The 23,102-nt window shown below is 42.9% G+C and overlaps 1 protein-coding gene across 1 annotated transcript in view; it reads right to left on the bottom strand.

The window, feature by feature from the left end:
* Nucleotides 1-23,102, bottom strand: part of SLC2A4 (solute carrier family 2 member 4) — a 241,825-nt gene that overhangs the window by 134,130 nt on the left and 84,593 nt on the right. The window contains exon 3 of the mRNA XM_069767638.1: nucleotides 10,760-10,929. Coding sequence (XP_069623739.1) covers nucleotides 10,760-10,929 — 170 coding nt within the window. The remainder of the gene's footprint in view (nucleotides 1-10,759; nucleotides 10,930-23,102) is intronic.

The raw sequence follows: 23,102 nt of genomic DNA, 5'->3' as shown, positions 1-23,102 counted from the left end.
AAGACGGACCCCCATGTTATAAAAAATATTTTTTTCTGCAATTGTCACCTCTAAAACCATCCCACTTTCTCATGCGGCCCCATGGCAAAATTAATTGCCCACCCCTGAGTTAGGGGATGCCTCTGCATCATACATTTCCCCGGAGATTTGCAAAAAAAAAGGCAGTGTGGAAAAAAGGAACATTTTATTGGGACCTGTCCTTTGATGCCTAAACAAAAGGAGACTCGTTTAACCCCTGGTAGTCTGGAGTAGAATAAGCATGGGGTGCATTTATCGTCAACCTGCAGTTCCCGGTTTGTCCTGACAGCAGATGTGGTGCTGACTTACTATTCTTTTGCGCGTTTATCACACTTAGAGGGAACCTGTCACCAGGTTTGGCCGATATGAGCTATGGCCACCACCTTTCAGGACTGATATACAGCATTCTATGATGCTATATGTAAGCCCCAACCCGACCTGTAAAAGAAAAATATCTTTTATTATACTCCCTCGGGGGGTGGTCTGGTCTGAGGGGCGTTGTTGGTCTTGGTCCGGTGCCTCCCTTGTTGCGATGCCGTCCTCCTTCTTACTTCGTGTGGATGATGTGACCCTGCGTCATCTGTTATGAATAGGTAATTCAGAACCACAATGGACCTTGAAGTTCAGAGCACACAAAGTGACCTGACAATAACCAAAAAACATAGGACGAGCTCTGAGACGTGGGAACTCTGCTGACCGCAATCCCTAATCCTATCACACCACACTAGAGGTAGCCGTGGATTGCGCCTAACGCTCCCTATGCAACTCGGCACAGCCTGAGAAACTAGCAAGGCCTGAAGATAAAAAAATAAGCCTACCTTGCCTCAGAGAAATTCCCCAAAGGAAAAGGCAGCCCCCACATATAATGCCTGTGAGTAAAGATGAAAAGACAAACGTAGAGATGAAATAGATTTAGCAAAGTGAGGCCCGACTTACTGAATAGACCGAGGATAGGAAAGATAGCTTTGCGGTCAACACAAAAACCTACAAACAACCACGCAGAGGGGCAAAAAGACCCTCCGCACCGACTAACGGTACGGAGGTCCTCCCTCTGCGTCTCAGAGCTTCCAGCAAGCAAGAAAAACCAATATAGCAAGCAGGACAGAAAATAAAGCAACCAAAAGAAACACAAGCAGAACTTAGCTTATGCTGAGCAGACAGGCCACAGGAACGATCCAGGAGGAAGCAACGACTCAACCTCATCACCTGAGGAAGGAAACTCAGAAGCCGCAGCACCACTCACATCCACCAACGGAAGCCCATAGACAGAATCAACCGAAGTACCACTTGTGACCACAGGAGGGAGCCCGACCACAGAATTCACAACAGTACCCTCCCCTTGAGGAGGGGTCACCGAACCCTCACCAGAGCCCCCAGGCCGACCAGGATGAGCCATATGAAAGGCACGAACAAGATCGGCAGCATGGACATCAGAGGCAAAGACCCAGGAATTATCTTCCTGACCATAACCCTTCCACTTAACCAGATACTGGAGTTTCCGTCTCGAAACACGAGAATCCAAAATCTTCTCCACTATATACTCCAACTCCCCCTCCACCAAAACCGGGGCAGGAGGATCAACAGATGGAACCATAGGTGCCACGTATCTCCGCAACAATGACCTATGGAATACGTTATGGATGGAAAAAGAATCTGGAAGGGTCAAACGAAAAGACACAGGATTAAGAACCTCAGAAATCCTATACGGACCAATGAAACGAGGCTTAAACTTAGGAGAGGAAACCTTCATAGGAATATAACGAGATGACAAAAAAACCAAAACCCCAACACGAAGTCGGGGATCCACACAGCATCTGCGATTAGCGAAACGTTGAGCCTTCTCCTGGGACAAGGTCAAATTGTCCACTACATGAGTCCAAATCCGCTGCAACCTGTCCACCACAGTATCCACACCAGGACAGTCCGAAGACTCAACCTGCCCTGAAGAGAAATGAGGATGGAACCCAGAATTGCAGAAAAACAGTGAAAACCAAGGTAGCCGAGCTGGCCCGATTATTAAGGGCGAACTCAGCCAACGGCAAAAAGGACACCCAGTCATCCTGATCAGCAGAAACAAAACATTTCAGATATGTTTCAAAGGTCTGATTGGTTCGTTCAGTTTGGCCATTTGTCTGAGGATGGAAAGCCGAGGAAAAAGACAAATCAATGCCCATCCTAGCACAAAAGGCTCGCCAAAACCTCGAAACAAACTGGGAACCTCTGTCAGAAACGATATTCTCTGGAATGCCATGTAAACGAACCACATGCTGGAAGAACAACGGCACCAAATCAGAGGAGGAAGGCAATTTAGACAAGGGTACCAAATGGACCATCTTAGAGAAGCGATCACAAACTACCCAAATGACCGACATTTTTTGAGAGACGGGGAGATCCGAAATAAAATCCATAGAGATATGTGTCCAAGGCCTCTTCGGGACTGGCAAGGGCAAATGCAACCCACTGGCATGAGAACAGCAGGGCTTAGCCCGAGCACAAATCCCACAGGACTGCACAAAAGAACGCACATCCCGCGACAGAGACGGCCACCAAAAGGATCTAGCCACTAAATCTCTGGTACCAAAGATTCCAGGATGACCAGCCAACACCGAACAATGAACCTCAGAGATAACTTTATTCGTCCACCTATCAGGGACAAACAGTTTCTCCGCTGGGCAACGATCAGGTTTATTAGCCTGAAATTTTTGCAGCACCCGCCGCAAATCAGGGGAGATGGCAGACACAATTACTCCCTCTTTGAGAATACCCGCCAGCTCAGGCAAACCCGGAGAGTCGGGCACAAAACTCCTAGACAGGGCATCCGCCTTCACATTTTTAGAGCCCGGAAGGTACGAAACCACAAAGTCAAAACGGGAGAAAAATAACAACCAACGAGCCTGTCTAGGATTCAACCGCTTGGCAGACTCGAGATAAGTCAAGTTCTTGTGATCAGTCAATACCACCACGCGATGCTTAGCTCCTTCAAGCCAATGACGCCACTCCTCGAATGCCCACTTCATGGCCAGCAACTCTCGATTGCCAACATCATAATTTCGCTCAGCAGGCGAAAACTTCCTGGAAAAGAAGGCGCATGGTTTCATCACTGAGCAATCAGCACCTCTTTGCGACAAAACAGCCCCTACTCCAATTTCAGAAGCATCAACCTCGACCTGGAACGGAAGCGAAACATCTGGTTGACACAACACAGGGGCAGAAGAAAAACGACGCTTTAACTCTTGGAAAGCTTCCACAGCAGCAGAAGACCAATTGACCACATCAGCACCCTTCTTGGTCAAATCGGTCAATGGTTTAGCAATACTAGAGAAATTACAGATGAAGCGACGATAAAAATTAGCAAAGCCCAGAAACTTTTGCAGACTCTTCAGAGATGTCGGCTGAGTCCAATCATAAATGGCCTGGACCTTAACAGGGTCCATCTCGATAGTAGAAGGGGAAAAAATGAACCCCAAAAATGAAACTTTCTGAACACCAAAGAGACACTTTGATCCCTTCACAAACAAAGAATTTGCACGCAGGACCTGGAACACCGTTCTGACCTGCTTCACATGAGACTCCCAATCATCCGAGAAGATCAAAATGTCATCCAAGTATACAATCAGGAATTTATCCAGGTACTCTCGGAAGATGTCATGCATAAAGGACTGAAACACTGATGGAGCATTGGCAAGTCCGAATGGCATTACTAGATACTCAAAATGGCCCTCGGGTGTATTAAATGCAGTTTTCCATTCATCGCCCCGTTTAATACGCACAAGATTATATGCACCACGAAGATCTATCTTGGTGAACCAACTAGCCCCCTTAATCTGAGCAAACAAATCAGATAGCAGCGGCAAGGGGTACTGAAATTTGACCGTGATTTTATTTAGAAGGCGGTAATCAATACAAGGTCTCAACGAACCATCCTTCTTGGCCACAAAAAAGAACCCTGCTCCCAATGGCGACGACGACGGGCGAATATGACCCTTCTCCAAAGATTCTTTTACGTAACTCCGCATAGCAGATAAATTAAACAGTCGACCCTTAGGAAACTTACTACCAGGAATCAACTCGATAGCACAATCACAATCCCTATGCGGAGGTAGGGCATTGGACTTGGGCTCATCGAATACATCCTGGTAATCAGACAAGAACTCTGGGACCTCAGAAGGGGTGGATGATGAGATAGACAGCAATGGAACATCACCATGCACCCCCTGACAACCCCAGCTGGACACAGACATTGATTTCCAATCTAATACTGGATTATGGACTTGTAGCCATGGCAACTCCAACACGACCACATCATGCAGATTATGCAACACCAAAAAGCGAATATCCTCCTGATGTGCAGGAGCCATGCACATGGTCAGCTGGGTCCAATACTGAGGCTTATTCTTGGCCAAAGGCGTAGCATCAATTCCTCTCAATGGAATAGGACACTGCAAGGGCTCCAAGACAAACCCACAACGCCTGGCATACTCCAAGTCCATCAAATTCAGAGCAGCGCCTGAATCCACAAATGCCATGACAGAATAGGAAGACAAAGAGCAGATCAAAGTAACGGACAAAAGAAATTTCGACTGTACCGTACCAATGGTGGCAGACCTAGCGAACCGCTTAGTGCGCTTAGGACAATCAGAGATAGCATGAGTGAAATCACCACAGTAGAAACACAGCCCATTCTGACGTCTGTGTTCTTGCCTTTCAGCTCTGGTCAAAGTCCTATCGCACTGCATAGGCTCAGGTTTATGCTCAGATAATACCGCCAAATGGTGCACAGATTTACGCTCACGCAAGCGTCGACCGATCTGAATGGCCAAAGACATAGACTCATTCAGACCAGCAGGCATAGGAAATCCCACCATGACATCCTTAAGGACTTCAGAGAGACCTTTTCTGAAAATAGCTGCCAGCGCACATTCATTCCATTGAGTGAGCACAGACCACTTTCTAAACTTCTGACAATAAATCTCTATCTCATCCTGACCCTGACACAGAGCCAGCAAATTTTTCTCTGCCTGATCCACTGAATTAGGTTCATCGTACAGTAATCCGAGCGCCAGAAAAAACGCATCAATATTACATAATGCAGGATCTCCTGGCGCAAGGGAAAATGCCCAGTCTTGAGGGTCGCCACGTAATAAAGAAATAATGATCTTAACTTGTTGAACTGGGTCACCAGAGGAGCGGGGTTTCAACGCCAGAAACAGTTTGCAATTATTTTTGAAACTCAGAAATTTAGCTCTATCTCCAGAAAACAAATCAGGAATAGGAATTTTAGGTTCTAACATAGGATTCTGAACCACTAAATCTTTAATGTTCTGTACTCCTATAGTGAGATTATCCATCAAAGAGGACAGACCCTGAATATCCATGTCCACACCTGTGTCCTGAACCACCCAAATGTCTAGGGGAAAAAAAAGGCAAAACACAGTGCAAAGAAAAAAAAATGGTCTCAGAACTTTTTTTTTCCCTCTATTGAGAAGCATTAGTACTTTGGGCCTCCAGTACTGTTATGAACAGGTAATTCAGAACCACAATGGACCTTGAAGTTCAGAGCACACAAAGTGACCTGACAATAACCAAAAAACATAGGACAAGCTCTAAGACGTGGGTACTCTGCTGACCGCAATCCCTAATCCTAACACACCACACTAGAGGTAGCCGTGGATTGCGCCTAACGCTCCCTATGCAACTCGGCACAGCCTGAGAAACTAGCTAGCCCTGAAGATAGAAAAATAAGCCTACCTTGCCTCAGAGAAATTCCCCAAAGGAAAAGGCAGCCCCCCTCATATAATGACTGTGAGTAAAGATGAAATACAAACACAGAGATGAAATAGATTTAGCAAAGTGAGGCCCGACTTACTGAATAGACCGAGGATAGGAAAGATAGCTTTGCGGTCAACACAAAAACCTACAAACAACCACACAGAGGGGCAAAAAGACCCTCCGCACCGACTAACGGTACGGAGGTGCTCTCTCTGCGTCTCAGAGCTTCCAGCAAGCAAGAAAAACCAATATAGCAAGCTGGACAGAAAATAAAGCAACCAAAAGAAACACAAGCAGAACTTAGCTTATGCAGGGCAGACAGGCCACAGGAACGATCCAGGAGGAAGCAAGACCAATACAAGAACATTGACTGGAGGCCAGGATCAAAGCACCAGGTGGAGTTAAATAGAGCAGCACCTAACGACTCAACCTCATCACCTGAGGAAGGAAACTCAGAAGCCGCAGCACCACTCACATCCACCAACGGAAGCCCATAGACAGAATCAGCCGAAGTACCACTTGTGACCACAGGAGGGAGCCCGACCACAGAATTCACAACAGTCATCTGCACAGTCTCCTCGGCAGGACCTCAGCACAAACCAAGAAGGAGGACGGCATCGCAAGAAGATGGGACCTAGAAGAGCGACACCCTTTGGACCGGACCACCCCCAGGTGAGTATAATAAAAGTTATTTACAGGTTGGGCTGGGGGCAGATGTACAGCATCATAGAATACTGTATATCAGCCTTGAAAGGTGGTGACCATAGCTCATATCGGCCAAACATGGTTCCCTTTAAATGTTTCCAATCACCAAACAAATGTAAATATGAGACAAAGATGAAACAAGTGAACACAAAATTCAGTTTATAAATTAAGGTCTTTATTATTAATGGAAAAATGATATCCCAGGCTACAGGGCCATGTGTGAGAAAGTGATTGCTACCTCCCGCTTTAAACCATCAATTAACTGTGGTTTATTACTTCGTTGGGAATCTGGATTCACATTCCCTAGCCACACCCAGGCCTGATTACTGCCACACCTGTTCTCAATCAAGAAATCACTTCAATAGGACCTGCCTGACAAAGTGAAGTGGCCCAAAAGATTCTCAAAAACTAGACATGACGCTGTGATGCAAAGAAATTCTGGAACAAATGAGAAACAAAGTAATTGATAGCCATCAGTCTGGAAAATGTTATGAAACCATTTCTAAAGCTGTAAGACTCCAGAGAACCACAGTGAGAGCCATTATCCACAAATGTGAAAAGATGGAACAGTGGTGAACCTTCCCAGGAGTGGCCGGCAGACCAAAATTACCCCAAGAGCCCAGCGATAACTAATCCAAGAAGTCACAAAAGACCCCATAACAACATCCAAAAGAACAGCAGGCCTCATTTGCATCAGTTAAGGTCCGTGTTCATGACTCCACCATAAGAAAGAGTCTGGGCAAAAAATGGCCGGCATGACAGAGATCCAAGTCGGAAACCACTGCTGAGCAATAAGAACATAAAGGCTCGTCTAAGTTTTTGCAGAAAACATCTTGATGATTCCCAAGACTTTTGGGAGAATACTCTGTGGAAAGATGAGACAAAAGTTGAACTTTTTGGAAGGTGAATGTCCCATTACATCTGGTGTAGAAGTAGCACAACATTTCAGAAATAAACATCATACCAGCAGTAAAACATGGTGGTGGTAATGTGATGTTCTAGGGCTGTTTTGCTGCTTCAGGACCAAGAAGACTTGATGGAACCATGAATTCTGCTGTCTATCAAGAAATCATGATGGAAAATGTCCGGCTATCTGATCATGACCTCAAGCTAAAGTGCACTTGGGTTATGCAGCAGGACAATGATCCAAAACACACCAGCAAGTCCAACTCTGAACGGCTTAAGAAAACAACTGAAGACTTTGGAGTGGCCTAGTCAAAGTCCTGACCTTATTCCGATTGAGATGTTGTGGCACGACCTTAGAAAGGCGATTCATGTTCCAATGTGGCTGAGTTACAACAATCCTGCACAGATGAGCGGCCAATAATCCTTCGGAGCGATGTAAAAGCCTCATTGCAGTTATTGCAAACACTTGACTGCAGTTGTTGCTGCTAAGGGCGACCCAACCAGTTATTAGGTTTAGGGGGCAATCACTTTCTCACACAGGACCCTAGAGGTTTGGATTTATTTTTCCCTTAACATTTGGATTTATTTTTCCCTTTACATTTGTTTGGTCATCGGAAACATTTAAGTGCGACAGACATGCAAAAGAATAAGAAGTCAGGAAGGGCGTGCACACTTATTCACACAACTGTATGCATCGCATGTGTTGGAAGCGGAGGTGCATTTACTGCATATACTAGTCTAGAAGCAGCCTGCGGCATCGTCTGTCAATCACCTAATTATCCGGACGATAGGGGGCAGCAGAGGGATGTTCATGACAAAAAGGTATCAGCGAGGGGATCGGTGCGACCTCCCAGGCTGCGATCTTCCATAATTAGGGGGTCTGGGGGGTCTCTGTGGTGTCATCCGTGACGATTCCCCACTACGTATGAGTGATATGTGTACAGTCTCCATCTCCGCTATATACTGATCATGCGGTGGACAGATCCTGTGTATTCAGGTTATTCTCCTGACTGTACAGTGGGAGGGTCTGTAATTGTTATCGTCGGTAAACTTCACCTGTGAGAGACAAAATCTAAAGATAAGATCCAGAAAATCGCATTGTGGGATTGTTCCATAATTAATTTGTGTTTTATTGCATGAAATAAGTATTTGATCCCGACCAACCAGGGAGAATTCTGCCTCTCACGGACCTGTGAGTGTTTCTGTAAGAAGCCTCCTACTCTGCGTTCATTACCTGGATTAATTGCATCTGTTTGACCTTGTTACCTGTATAAAAGATACCTGTCCACACCCTCAATCACACTCCAACCTCTGCACCACGGCCAAGACCAAAGAGTTGTGTAAGGACACCTTATGTCAGACCTGGGCAAGATGCGGCCCGCGGGCCGCATCCGGCCTGCCTGATGATTTTAAGCGGCCCGCCAGCTAGCTGTCACTTCTGACAGCCGCCCCCGGCACCACTCGGCCAGCCGCCAGCCGCTTCTGAGGAGGACCGCTGACGGCTGGAGTGAAGGCCAGGTTGATTACCTGTTTATCGGTGACGGCGGCCATCTTCCCGAGGCCGCGCGTGCGCAGATGGAGTGCTCTGCTTCACGGGGCTTCAGGAAAATGGCCGCGGGAGGCCGCGCGTGCGCAGATGGAGATCGTGGCGGCCATTTTCCTGAAGCCGAGTTTGCAGATTTAGATCTCGGCTGCAGGAAAATGGCCGCCGCAATCTCCATCTGCGCACGCGCGGCCATTTTCCTGAAGCCCCGTGAAGCAGAGCACTCCATCTGCGCACGCGCGGCCTCGGGAAGATGGCCGCCGCCACCGATATTCAACCCGGTTCTGCTGCTCACATTGCATTCCTGGCCGCTGCGTCACCTCACCGGCGGAAGGGACCCTACGCACGCCCTACCGCACCTCTGCCGTCGCCACACCACTGCTGCAACCCCCATGGACACCAGGCCGTGGCGTCACCCACCTAAGCAGGAAGGGACCCTGCTCAGCTGCACGCCACACCGCATCACCCCACCTCTGCCGACACCATGCCTCCTGTGACCCTGCGCTGCCACCGCCAGCCCTCAGGTAAGATACTGTAAATTCGGACAATAAGACGGACCCCCATCTTATAAAAAATCTTTTTTTCTGCAATTTTCACCCCAAATTTGGGGTGCGCCTTATGGTCCGGTGCGTCTTATACTCCGAAAAATACGGTAATTATATTAGTCCGGCCCTCTAAAACCATCCCACTTTCTCATGCGGCCCCGTGGCAAAATTAATTGCCCACCCCTGCCTTATGTCATTATACAGGTAATCACACGGTGGTTGAGCACAGGAGTGAGGATAATGGGGTCATTGGTGCCCTGACAGTTTCCTGCCTCTGCTTGGATGCCCCCCGAGCGTGCCGCCCCTTTATGGCTGTCTGTCAGGGTGCCGTACGTCAGACCGATGGGGAGATCACAGGACGCCAGAATCCCAATGTACGAACACTTCACCTGACTGTGGCCATATTGACAACCAACATAATGTGTTTTGTGTATTTACTCCAGTGTGGGGGCTTCCTGCAGTTATGGAGGTCGTAAGATGGAGTGGGGTCCATCCATATCCAGAAGTCATGGAAACTGTGTCCTACGAGGAACGGTGGGAGGATCTGGGAATGTTTAGGGTGCAAAGAAGAAGACAGAGGAGACAGAGAAGTTCTCCACTATTGGGACACGTGACCCCACCGCCCAATAAACTAATAGAGCCTATACTCGCAGTGTCAGCACTCGCGGACACGTGACCCCACCGCCCAATCAGAGCTGGTGACACCGTCTCCGCCTGACAAATCCAACATGAAGAGGAAGTCCGGGAACCGCCGATCTCTCACTTTCTCTTCATGGACAGTGACGCCAGCGCTGATTGGGCGGTGGGGTCATGTGTCATAACCACACGGGAGCCCGGGGAGAGCGAGTGCCGAGACCCTGAGGGAACAGCTGGCACAGGAGGCGAGTATAGGCTTTATTATATTATCGGGGCCAAGCGTGTGGGGTTCTCCTAGTAGTGGACCACCCCTTTAATAGCGGTCTACAAATATCTGAAGGGCCGTCACAGTGTAGAGGGATCATCATTATTCTCATCTACAGATGGAAACACGAGAAGCAATGGGATGAAACTGAAAATATAGATTAGATATTACAAGGGTGAAGGTGATCAATGAGTGGAACAGGCGGTCACAAGAGGTGGGGAGTTCTCCTTCAATGGAGGCCTTCACACAAAGGCAGAGATTAGCAGGGGGTTGGACACGATGACCCCGGAGTTCCCTATGACCCTAGAGGTTCCTTCCAACTCTACCATTCTATGATACTATGTAGGGAAGCTTCGGCAATCTCACACTCACCGTCCAAGCCACTGGGACACGATTCCAACACTGAGAGATGACACCATTCCACCAATGGAGAAAATGGCGACAGAAAGAGACCAGAGGGTACGCAGGAGTCCGGGGTCGATGCTCTGGGATTCTGGAGCACGGCGACTGATGTAGGATTCATTATAACTCTGCTCGATAATCTAGAAATCACAGAAAGGGGTCATCAGAGGAAAGATGAGCACAGTCTGGAAGTGAGAGCAATACCGCCATATAATGATCACATAATGCTGCTATATAGTGTCCACATAATATTACCATATAGTGCCCACATAATACTGCCATATAATGATCACATAATGCTGCCATATAATGATCACATTATGCTGCCATATAGTGTCCACATAATACTGCCATATAATGATCACATAATGCTGCCATATAGTGATCATATAATGCTGCCATATAATGATCACATAATGCTGCCATATAATGATCACATAATGCTGCCATATAGTGTCCACATAATACTGCCATATAATGATCACATAATGCTGACATATAGTGTCCACATAATACTGCCATATAATGATTACATAATGCTGCCATATAATGATCACATCATGCTACCATATAGTGTCCACATAATACTGCCATATAATGATCACATAATACTGCCATATAATGATCACATAATGCCGTCATATAGTGTCCTCATAATACTGCCATATAATGATCACATAATGCTGCCATATAATGATCACATAATGCTGCCATATAGTGTCCACATAATACTGTCATATAATGATCACATAATGCTGCCATATAATGATCACATAATGCTGCCATATAGTGATCATATAATGCTGCCATATAATGATCACATAATGCTGCCATATAGTGTCCACATAATACTGCCATATAATGATCACATAATGCTGCCATATAGTGTCCACATAATACTGTCATATAATGATCACATAATGCTGACATATAATGATCACATAATGCTGCCATATAGTGATCATATAATGCTGCCATATAATGATCACATAATGCTGCCATATGGTGTCCACATAATACTGCCATATAATGATCACATAATGCTGACATATAGTGTCCACATAATACTGCCATATAATGATCACATAATGCTGCCATATAATGATCACATAATGCTGCTATATAGTGTCCACATGATATTACCATATAGTGCCCACATAATACTGCCATATAATGATCACATAATGCCGTCATATAGTGTCCTCATAATACTGCCATATAATGATCACATAATGCTGCCATATAATGATCACATAATGCTGCCATATAGTGTCCACATAATACTGTCATATAATGATCACATAATGCTGCCATATAATGATCACATAATGCTGCCATATAGTGATCATATAATGCTGCCATATAATGATCACATAATGCTGCCATATAGTGTCCACATAATACTGCCATATAATGATCACATAATGCTGCCATATAGTGTCCACATAATACTGTCATATAATGATCACATAATGCTGACATATAATGATCACATAATGCTGCCATATAGTGATCATATAATGCTGCCATATAATGATCACATAATGCTGCCATATAGTGTCCACATAATACTGCCATATAATGATCACATAATGCTGCCATATAGTGTCCACATAATACTGTCATATAATGATCACATAATGCTGACATATAGTGTCCACATAATACTGCCATATAATGATCACATAATGCTGCCATATAGTGTCCACATAATACTGTCATATAATGATCACATAATGCTGCCATATAATGGTCACATAATGCTGCCATATAGTGTCCACATAATACTGCCAGATAATGATCACATAGTGCTGCCATATAGTGTCCACATAATACTGTCATATAATGATCACATAATGCTGCCATATAATGATCACATAATGCTGCCATATAGTGTCCACATAATACTGCCATATAATGATCACAAAATACTGCCATATAATGATCACATAATGCTGCCATATAGTGTCCACATAATACTGACATATAATGATCACATAATGCTGCCATATAATGATCACATAATGCTGCCATATAATGATCACATAATACTGCCATATAATGATCACATAATACTGCCATATAATGATCACATAATACTGCCATATAATGATCACATAATGCTGCCATATAATGATCACATAATGCTGCCATATAATGATCACATAATATTACCATATAATGTCCACATAATACTGCCATATAGTGATCACATAATATTACCATATAGTGTCCACATAATACTGCCATATAATGATCACATAATGCTGCCATATAATGATCACATAATATTACCATATAGTGTCCACATAATACTGCCATATAGTGATCACATAATATTACCATATAGTGTCCACATAATACTGCCATATAATGATCACATAATGCTGCTATATAGTGTCCACATGATATTACCATATAGTGCCCACATAATACTGCCATATAATGATCACATAATGCCGTCATATAGTGTCCTCATAATACTGCCATATAATGATCACATAATGCTGCCATATAGTGTCCACATAATACTGTCATATAATGATCACATAATGCTGCCATATAATGATCACATAATGCTGCCATATAGTGATCATATAATGCTGCCATATAATGATCACATAATGCTGCCATATGGTGTCCACATAATACTGTCATATAATGATCACATAATGCTGACATATAGTGTCCACATAATACTGTCATATAATGATCACATAATGCTGCCATATAATGATCACATAATGCTGCCATATAGTGTCCACATAATACTGCCATATAATGATCACATAATGCTGCCATATAGTGTCCACATAATACTGTCATATAATGATCACATAATGCTGCCATATAATGATCACATAATGCTGCCATATAATGATCACATAATACTGCCATATAATGATCACATAATGCTGCCATATAATGATCACATAATACTGCCATATAATGATCACATAATACTGCCATATAATGATCACATAATGCTGCCATATAGTGTCCACATAATACTGTCATATAATGATCACATAATGCTGCCATATAATGATCACATAATACTGCCATATAATGATCACATAATGCTGCCATATAGTGTCCACATAATACTGTCATATAATGATCACATAATGCTGCCATATAATGATCACATAATGCTGCCATATAATGATCACATAATACTGCCATATAATGATCACATAATGCTGCCATATAATGATCACATAATACTGCCATATAATGATCACATAATGCTGCCATATAGTGTCCACATAATACTGTCATATAATGATCACATAATGCTGCTATATAGTGTCCACATGATATTACCATATAGTGCCCACATAATACTGCCATATAATGATCACATAATGCCGTCATATAGTGTCCTCATAATACTGCCATATAATGATCACATAATGCTGCCATATAGTGTCCACATAATACTTCCATATAATGATTACATAATGCTGCCATATAGTGCCCACATAATACTGCCATATAATGATCACATAATGCCGTCATATAGTGTCCTCATAATACTGCCATATAATGATCACATAATGCTGCCATATAGTGTCCACATAATACTTCCATATAATGATCACATAATGCTGCCATATAATGATCACATAATACTGCCATATAATGATCACATAATACTGCCATATAATGATCACATAATACTGCCATATAATGATCACATAATATTACCATATACAGGTCCTTCTCAAAAAATTAGCATATAGTGTTAAATGTCATTATTTACCATAATGTAATGATTACAATTAAACTTTCATATAGTATAGATTCATTATCCACCAACTGAAATTTGTCAGGTCTTTTATTGTTTTAATACTGATGATTTTGGCATACAACTCCTGATAACCCAAAAAACCTGTCTCAATAAATTAGCATATCAAGAAAAGGTTCTCTAAACGACCTATTACCCTAATCTTCTGAATCAACTAATTAACTCTAAACACATGCAAAAGATACCTGAGGCTTTTATAAACTCCCTGCCTGGTTCATTACTCAAAACCGCCATCATGGGTAAGACTAGCGACCTGACAGATGTCAAGAAGGCCATCATTGACACCCTCAAGCAAGAGGGTAAGACCCAGAAAGAAATTTCTCAACAAATAGGCTGTTCCCAGAGTGCTGTATCAAGGCACCTCAATGGTAAGTCTGTTGGAAGGAAACAATGTGGCAGAAAACGCTGTACAACGAGAAGAGGAGACCGGACCCTGAGGAAGATTGTGGAGAAGGACCGATTCCAGACCTTGGGGAACCTGAGGAAGCAGTGGACTGAGTCTGGTGTGGACACATCCAGAGCCACCGTGCACAGGCGTGTGCAGGAAATGGGCTACAGGTGCCGCATTCCCCAGGTAAAGCCACTTTTGAACCATAAACAGCGGCAGAGGCGCCTGACCTGGGCTACAGAGAAGCAGCACTGGACTGTTGCTAAGTGGTCCCAAGTACTTTTTTCTGATGAAAGCAAATTTTGCATGTCATTCGGAAATCAAGGTGCCAGAGTCTGGAGGAAGACTGGGGAGAAGGAAATGCCAAAATGCCTGAAGTCCAGTGTCAAGTACCCACAGTCAGTGATGGTGTGGGGTGCCATGTCAGCTGCTGGTGTTGGTCCACTGTGTTTCATCAAGGGCAGGGTCAATGCAGCTAGCTATCAGGAGATTTTGGAGCACTTCATGCTTCCATCGGCTGAAATGCTTTATGGAGATGAAGATTTCATTTTTCAGCACGACCTGGCACCTGCTCACAGTGCCAAAACCACTGGTAAATGGTTTACTGACCATGGTATTACTGTGCTCAATTGGCCTGCCAACTCTCCTGACCTGAACCCCATAGAGAATCTGTGGGATATTGTGAAGAGAAAGTTGAGAGACGCAAGACCCAACACTCTGGATGAGCTTAAGGCCGCTATTGAAGCATCCTGGGCCTCCATAACATCTCAGCAGTGTCACAGGCTGATTGCCTCCATGCCACGCCGCATTGAAGCAGTCATTTCTGCCAAAGGATTCCCCACCAAGTATTGAGTGCATAACTGAACATTATTATTTGATGGTTTTTTTGTTTGTTATTAAAAAACACTTTTATTTGATTGGATGGGTGAAATATGCTAATTTATTGAGACAGGTTTTTTGGGTTATCAGGAGTTGTATGCCAAAATCATCAGTATTAAAACAATAAAAGACCTGACAAATTTCAGTTGGTGGATAATGAATCTATAATATATGAAAGTTTAATTGTAATCATTACATTATGGTAAATAATGAAATTTAACACTATATGCTAATTTTTTGAGAAGGACCTGTAGTGTCCACATAATACTGACATATAATGATCACATAATGCTGCCATATAATGATCACATAATGCTGCCATATAGTGATCATATAATGCTGCCATATAATGATCACATAAAGCTGCCATATAGTGTCCACATAATACTGCCATATAATGATCACATAATGCTGCCATATAGTGTCCACATAATACTGTCATATAATGATCACATAATGCTGACATATAGTGTCCACATAATACTGCCATATAATGATCACATAATGCTGCCATATAGTGTCCACATAATACTGTCATATAATGATTACATAATGCTGCCATATAATGATCACATCATGCTACCATATAGTGTCCACATAATACTGCCATATAATGATCACATAATGCTGCCATATAGTGTCCACATAATACTGTCATATAATGATCACATAATGCTGCCATATAATGATCACATAATGCTGCCGTATAGTGTCCACATAATACTGCCATATAATGATCACATAATGCTGCCATATAGTGTCCACATAATGCTGCCATATAATGATCACATAATGCTGCCATATAATGATCACATAATGCTGCCATATAATGATCACATAATACTGCCATATAATGATCACATAATACTGCCATATAATGATCACATAATATTACCATATAGTGTCCACATAATACTGACATATAATGATCACATAATGCTGCCATATAATGATCACATAATGCTGCCATATAATGATCACATATTACCATATAGTGCCCACATAATACTGCCATATAATGATCACATAATACTGCCATATAATGATCACATAATACTGCCATATAGTGATCACATAATATTACCATATAGTGTCCACATAATACTGCCATATAATGATCACATAATGCTGCCATATAGTGATCACATAATATTACCATATAGTGTCCACATAATACTGCCGTATAATGATCACATAATGCTGCCATATAATGATTACATAATGCTGCCATATAGTGATCACATAATATTACCATATAGTGTCCACATAATACTGCCATATAATGATCACATAAGGCTGCCATATAATGATCACATAATATTACCATATAGTGTCCACTGTTGTGAATTCCGCTCTTGGGCTCCCTCCGGTGGTTGTAAGTGGCACTTTTGTGAGTTCTGCTCTTGGGCTCCCTCTTGTGGTTTCTAGTGGTATGGCTGCTTATTGGAGTTAGCTGTCATCAGCTGCCTCCACTTATCTTCTCTTCTGCTCGGCTATTTAGGTCTGGCTCTATCTTCAGCCAGTGCCCCTTGTAAATGGTTCCTATTTGGATTCACATCTCTTTGGATTTCCCTGTTTTCCTGACCAGTTCAGCTAAGCTAAGTTCTTACTTGCTCTTTTCTGTTCACAGATTGTGGACTTATCCGTTCTGTGCTTTCTATGTTTGTCCAGCATTATCAGTGTGAATTAATTCAGTGTAGCTGGAAGCTCTGGGAAGCAGATTTGCCCTCCACACCTTTAGTCAGGTGTGGAGATTTTTTGTTTACTCTGCGTGGATTTTTGTAGTGTTTTATACTGACCGCACAGTATTCCATCCTGTCCTATCTATCAAGCTAGACTGGCCTCCTGTGCTCATCCTGGTTTCATTCTGTGTATGTCTTTTCCCTCTCCACTCACAGTCATTATTTGTGGGGGGCTAATCTATCCTTTGGGGATTTTCTCTGAGGCAAGATAGCTTTCCTGCTTCTTTCTTTAGGGGTAGTTAGCTCTTAGGCTGTGACGAGATGCCTAGGGAGAGTTAGGAGCACCCCACGGCTACTTCTAGTGTTGTTGAGCTTAGGGACTGCGGTCAGTACAGTTACCACTTCCTTCAGAGCTCGTTCCATGTTGCTCCTAAACCACCGTATCATAACAGTCCACATAATGCTGCCATATAATGATCACATAATGCTGCCATATAATGATCACATAATACTGCCACATAATGATCACATAATATTACCATATAGTGTCAACATAATGCTGCCATATAATGATCACATAATGCTGCCATATAGTGTCCACATAATGCTGCCATACAGTGTCCACATAATGCTGCCATATAGTGTCCACATAATGCTGCCATATAGTGTCCACATAATGCTGCCATATAGTGTCCACATAATGCTGCCATATAGTGTCCACATAATGCTGCCATATAGTGTCCACATAATGCTGCCATATAGTGTCCACATAATGCTGCCATATAGTGTCCACATAATGCTGCCATATAGTGTCCACATAATGCTGCCTGTTGTGAATTCTGTGGTCAAGCTCCCTCCTGTGGTCGAGAGTGGTACTTCGGCTGGTTCTGTCTGTGAGCTTCCTTTGGTGGATGAGAGTGGTACTGCGGCTTCTGAGTTTCCTTCCTCAGGTGTTGAGGTTAAGTCGTTGGGTGCTGCTCTATTTAACTCCACCTGGTGCTTTGATCCTGGCCTCCAGTCAATGTTCCAGTATTGGTCTTGCTTCCTCCTGGATCGTTCCTGTGGCCTGTCTATCCTGCATAAGCTAAGTTTTGCTTGTTATTTTTTGTTTGCTATTTTTTCTGTCCAGCTTGCTATTTTGGTTTTTCTTGCTTGCTGGAAGCTCTGAGACGCAGAGGGAGCACCTCCGTACCGTTAGTCGGTGCGGAGGGTCTTTTTGCCCCTCTGCGTGGTTGTTTGTAGGTTTTTGTGTTGACCGCAAAGCTATCTTTCCTATCCTCGGTCTATTCAGTAAGTCGGGCCTCACTTTGCTAAATCTATTTCATCTCTGTGTTTGTCTTTTCATCTCTACTCACAGTCATTATATGTGGGGGCTGCCTTTTCCTTTGGGGAATTTCTCTGAGGCAAGGTAGGCTTATTTTTCTATCTTCAGGGCTAGTTAGTTTCTCAGGCTGTGCCGAGTTGCATAGGGAGCGTTAGGCGCAATCCACGGCTACCTCTAGTGTGGTGTGATAGGATTAGGGATTGCGGTCAGCAGAGTTTCCACGTCTCAGAGCTCGTCCTTTGTTTTTGGTTATTGTCAGGTCACTTTGTGTGCTCTGAACTTCAATGTCCATTGTGGTTCTGAATTACCTGTTCATACCAGCTGCCATATAGTGTCCACATAATGCTGCCATATAGTGTCCACATAATGCTGCCATATAGTGTCCACATAATGCTGCCATATAGTGTCCACATAATGCTGCCATATAGTGTCCACATAATGCTGCCATATAGTGTCCACATAATGCTGCCATATAGTGTCCACATAATGCTGCCATATAATGATCACATAATGCTGCCATATAGTGTCCACATAATGCTGCCATATAATGATCACCTAATGCTGCCATATAATGATCACATTATGCTGCCATATAGTGTCCACATAATACTGCCATATAATGATCACATAATGCTGCCATATAGTGTCCACATAATACTGCCATATAATGATCACATAATGCTGCCATATAGTGTCCACATAATACTGCCATATAATGATCACATAATACTGCCATATAATGATCACATAATATTACCATATACAGGTCCTTCTCAAAAAATTAGCATATAGTGTTAAATGTCATTATTTACCATAATGTAATGATTACAATTAAACTTTCATATAGTATAGATTCATTATCCACCAACTGAAATTTGTCAGGTCTTTTATTGTTTTAATACTGATGATTTTGGCATACAACTCCTGATAACCCAAAAAACCTGTCTCAATAAATTAGCATATCAAGAAAAGGTTCTCTAAACGACCTATTACCCTAATCTTCTGAATCAACTAATTAACTCTAAACACATGCAAAAGATACCTGAGGCTTTTATAAACTCCCTGCCTGGTTCATTACTCAAAACCGCCATCATGGGTAAGACTAGCGACCTGACAGATGTCAAGAAGGCCATCATTGACACCCTCAAGCAAGAGGGTAAGACCCAGAAAGAAATTTCTCAACAAATAGGCTGTTCCCAGAGTGCTGTATCAAGGCACCTCAATGGTAAGTCTGTTGGAAGGAAACAATGTGGCAGAAAACGCTGTACAACGAGAAGAGGAGACCGGACCCTGAGGAAGATTGTGGAGAAGGACCGATTCCAGACCTTGGGGAACCTGAGGAAGCAGTGGACTGAGTCTGGTGTGGACACATCCAGAGCCACCGTGCACAGGCGTGTGCAGGAAATGGGCTACAGGCGCCTGACCTGGGCTACAGAGAAGCAGCACTGGACTGTTGCTAAGTGGTCCCAAGTACTTTTTTCTGATGAAAGCAAATTTTGCATGTCATTCGGAAATCAAGGTGCCAGAGTCTGGAGGAAGACTGGGGAGAAGGAAATGCCAAAATGCCTGAAGTCCAGTGTCAAGTACCCACAGTCAGTGATGGTGTGGGGTGCCATGTCAGCTGCTGGTGTTGGTCCACTGTGTTTCATCAAGGGCAGGGTCAATGCAGCTAGCTATCAGGAGATTTTGGAGCACTTCATGCTTCCATCGGCTGAAATGCTTTATGGAGATGAAGATTTCATTTTTCAGCACGACCTGGCACCTGCTCACAGTGCCAAAACCACTGGTAAATGGTTTACTGACCATGGTATTACTGTGCTCAATTGGCCTGCCAACTCTCCTGACCTGAACCCCATAGAGAATCTGTGGGATATTGTGAAGAGAAAGTTGAGAGACGCAAGACCCAACACTCTGGATGAGCTTAAGGCCGCTATTGAAGCATCCTGGGCCTCCATAACATCTCAGCAGTGTCACAGGCTGATTGCCTCCATGCCACGCCGCATTGAAGCAGTCATTTCTGCCAAAGGATTCCCCACCAAGTATTGAGTGCATAACTGAACATTATTATTTGATGGTTTTTTTGTTTGTTATTAAAAAACACTTTTATTTGATTGGATGGGTGAAATATGCTAATTTATTGAGACAGGTTTTTTGGGTTATCAGGAGTTGTATGCCAAAATCATCAGTATTAAAACAATAAAAGACCTGACAAATTTCAGTTGGTGGATAATGAATCTATAATATATGAAAGTTTAATTGTAATCATTACATTATGGTAAATAATGAAATTTAACACTATATGCTAATTTTTTGAGAAGGACCTGTAGTGTCCACATAATACTGACATATAATGATCACATAATGCTGCCATATAATGATCACATAATGCTGCCATATAGTGATCATATAATGCTGCCATATAATGATCACATAAAGCTGCCATATAGTGTCCACATAATACTGCCATATAATGATCACATAATGCTGCCATATAGTGTCCACATAATACTGTCATATAATGATCACATAATGCTGACATATAGTGTCCACATAATACTGCCATATAATGATCACATAATGCTGCCATATAGTGTCCACATAATACTGTCATATAATGATTACATAATGCTGCCATATAATGATCACATCATGCTACCATATAGTGTCCACATAATACTGCCATATAATGATCACATAATGCTGCCATATAGTGTCCACATAATACTGTCATATAATGATCACATAATGCTGCCATATAATGATCACATAATGCTGCCGTATAGTGTCCACATAATACTGCCATATAATGATCACATAATGCTGCCATATAGTGTCCACATAATGCTGCCATATAATGATCACATAATGCTGCCATATAATGATCACATAATGCTGCCATATAATGATCACATAATACTGCCATATAATGATCACATAATACTGCCATATAATGATCACATAATATTACCATATAGTGTCCACATAATACTGACATATAATGATCACATAATGCTGCCATATAATGATCACATAATGCTGCCATATAATGATCACATATTACCATATAGTGCCCACATAATACTGCCATATAATGATCACATAATACTGCCATATAATGATCACATAATACTGCCATATAGTGATCACATAATATTACCATATAGTGTCCACATAATACTGCCATATAATGATCACATAATGCTGCCATATAGTGATCACATAATATTACCATATAGTGTCCACATAATACTGCCGTATAATGATCACATAATGCTGCCATATAATGATTACATAATGCTGCCATATAGTGATCACATAATATTACCATATAGTGTCCACATAATACTGCCATATAATGATCACATAAGGCTGCCATATAATGATCACATAATATTACCATATAGTGTCCACTGTTGTGAATTCCGCTCTTGGGCTCCCTCCGGTGGTTGTAAGTGGCACTTTTGTGAGTTCTGCTCTTGGGCTCCCTCTTGTGGTTTCTAGTGGTATGGCTGCTTATTGGAGTTAGCTGTCATCAGCTGCCTCCACTTATCTTCTCTTCTGCTCGGCTATTTAGGTCTGGCTCTATCTTCAGCCAGTGCCCCTTGTAAATGGTTCCTATTTGGATTCACATCTCTTTGGATTTCCCTGTTTTCCTGACCAGTTCAGCTAAGCTAAGTTCTTACTTGCTCTTTTCTGTTCACAGATTGTGGACTTATCCGTTCTGTGCTTTCTATGTTTGTCCAGCATTATCAGTGTGAATTAATTCAGTGTAGCTGGAAGCTCTGGGAAGCAGATTTGCCCTCCACACCTTTAGTCAGGTGTGGAGATTTTTTGTTTACTCTGCGTGGATTTTTGTAGTGTTTTATACTGACCGCACAGTATTCCATCCTGTCCTATCTATCAAGCTAGACTGGCCTCCTGTGCTCATCCTGGTTTCATTCTGTGTATGTCTTTTCCCTCTCCACTCACAGTCATTATTTGTGGGGGGCTAATCTATCCTTTGGGGATTTTCTCTGAGGCAAGATAGCTTTCCTGCTTCTTTCTTTAGGGGTAGTTAGCTCTTAGGCTGTGACGAGATGCCTAGGGAGAGTTAGGAGCACCCCACGGCTACTTCTAGTGTTGTTGAGCTTAGGGACTGCGGTCAGTACAGTTACCACTTCCTTCAGAGCTCGTTCCATGTTGCTCCTAAACCACCGTATCATAACAGTCCACATAATGCTGCCATATAA

This window comes from Ranitomeya imitator, chromosome 4 (genome assembly GCF_032444005.1).
Source record: "Ranitomeya imitator isolate aRanImi1 chromosome 4, aRanImi1.pri, whole genome shotgun sequence".
NCBI classification, from domain to species: domain Eukaryota; kingdom Metazoa; phylum Chordata; class Amphibia; order Anura; family Dendrobatidae; genus Ranitomeya; species Ranitomeya imitator.
Note: the sequence above shows the minus strand (reverse complement) of the source record. Positions and strands in the feature narration are given on the sequence as shown.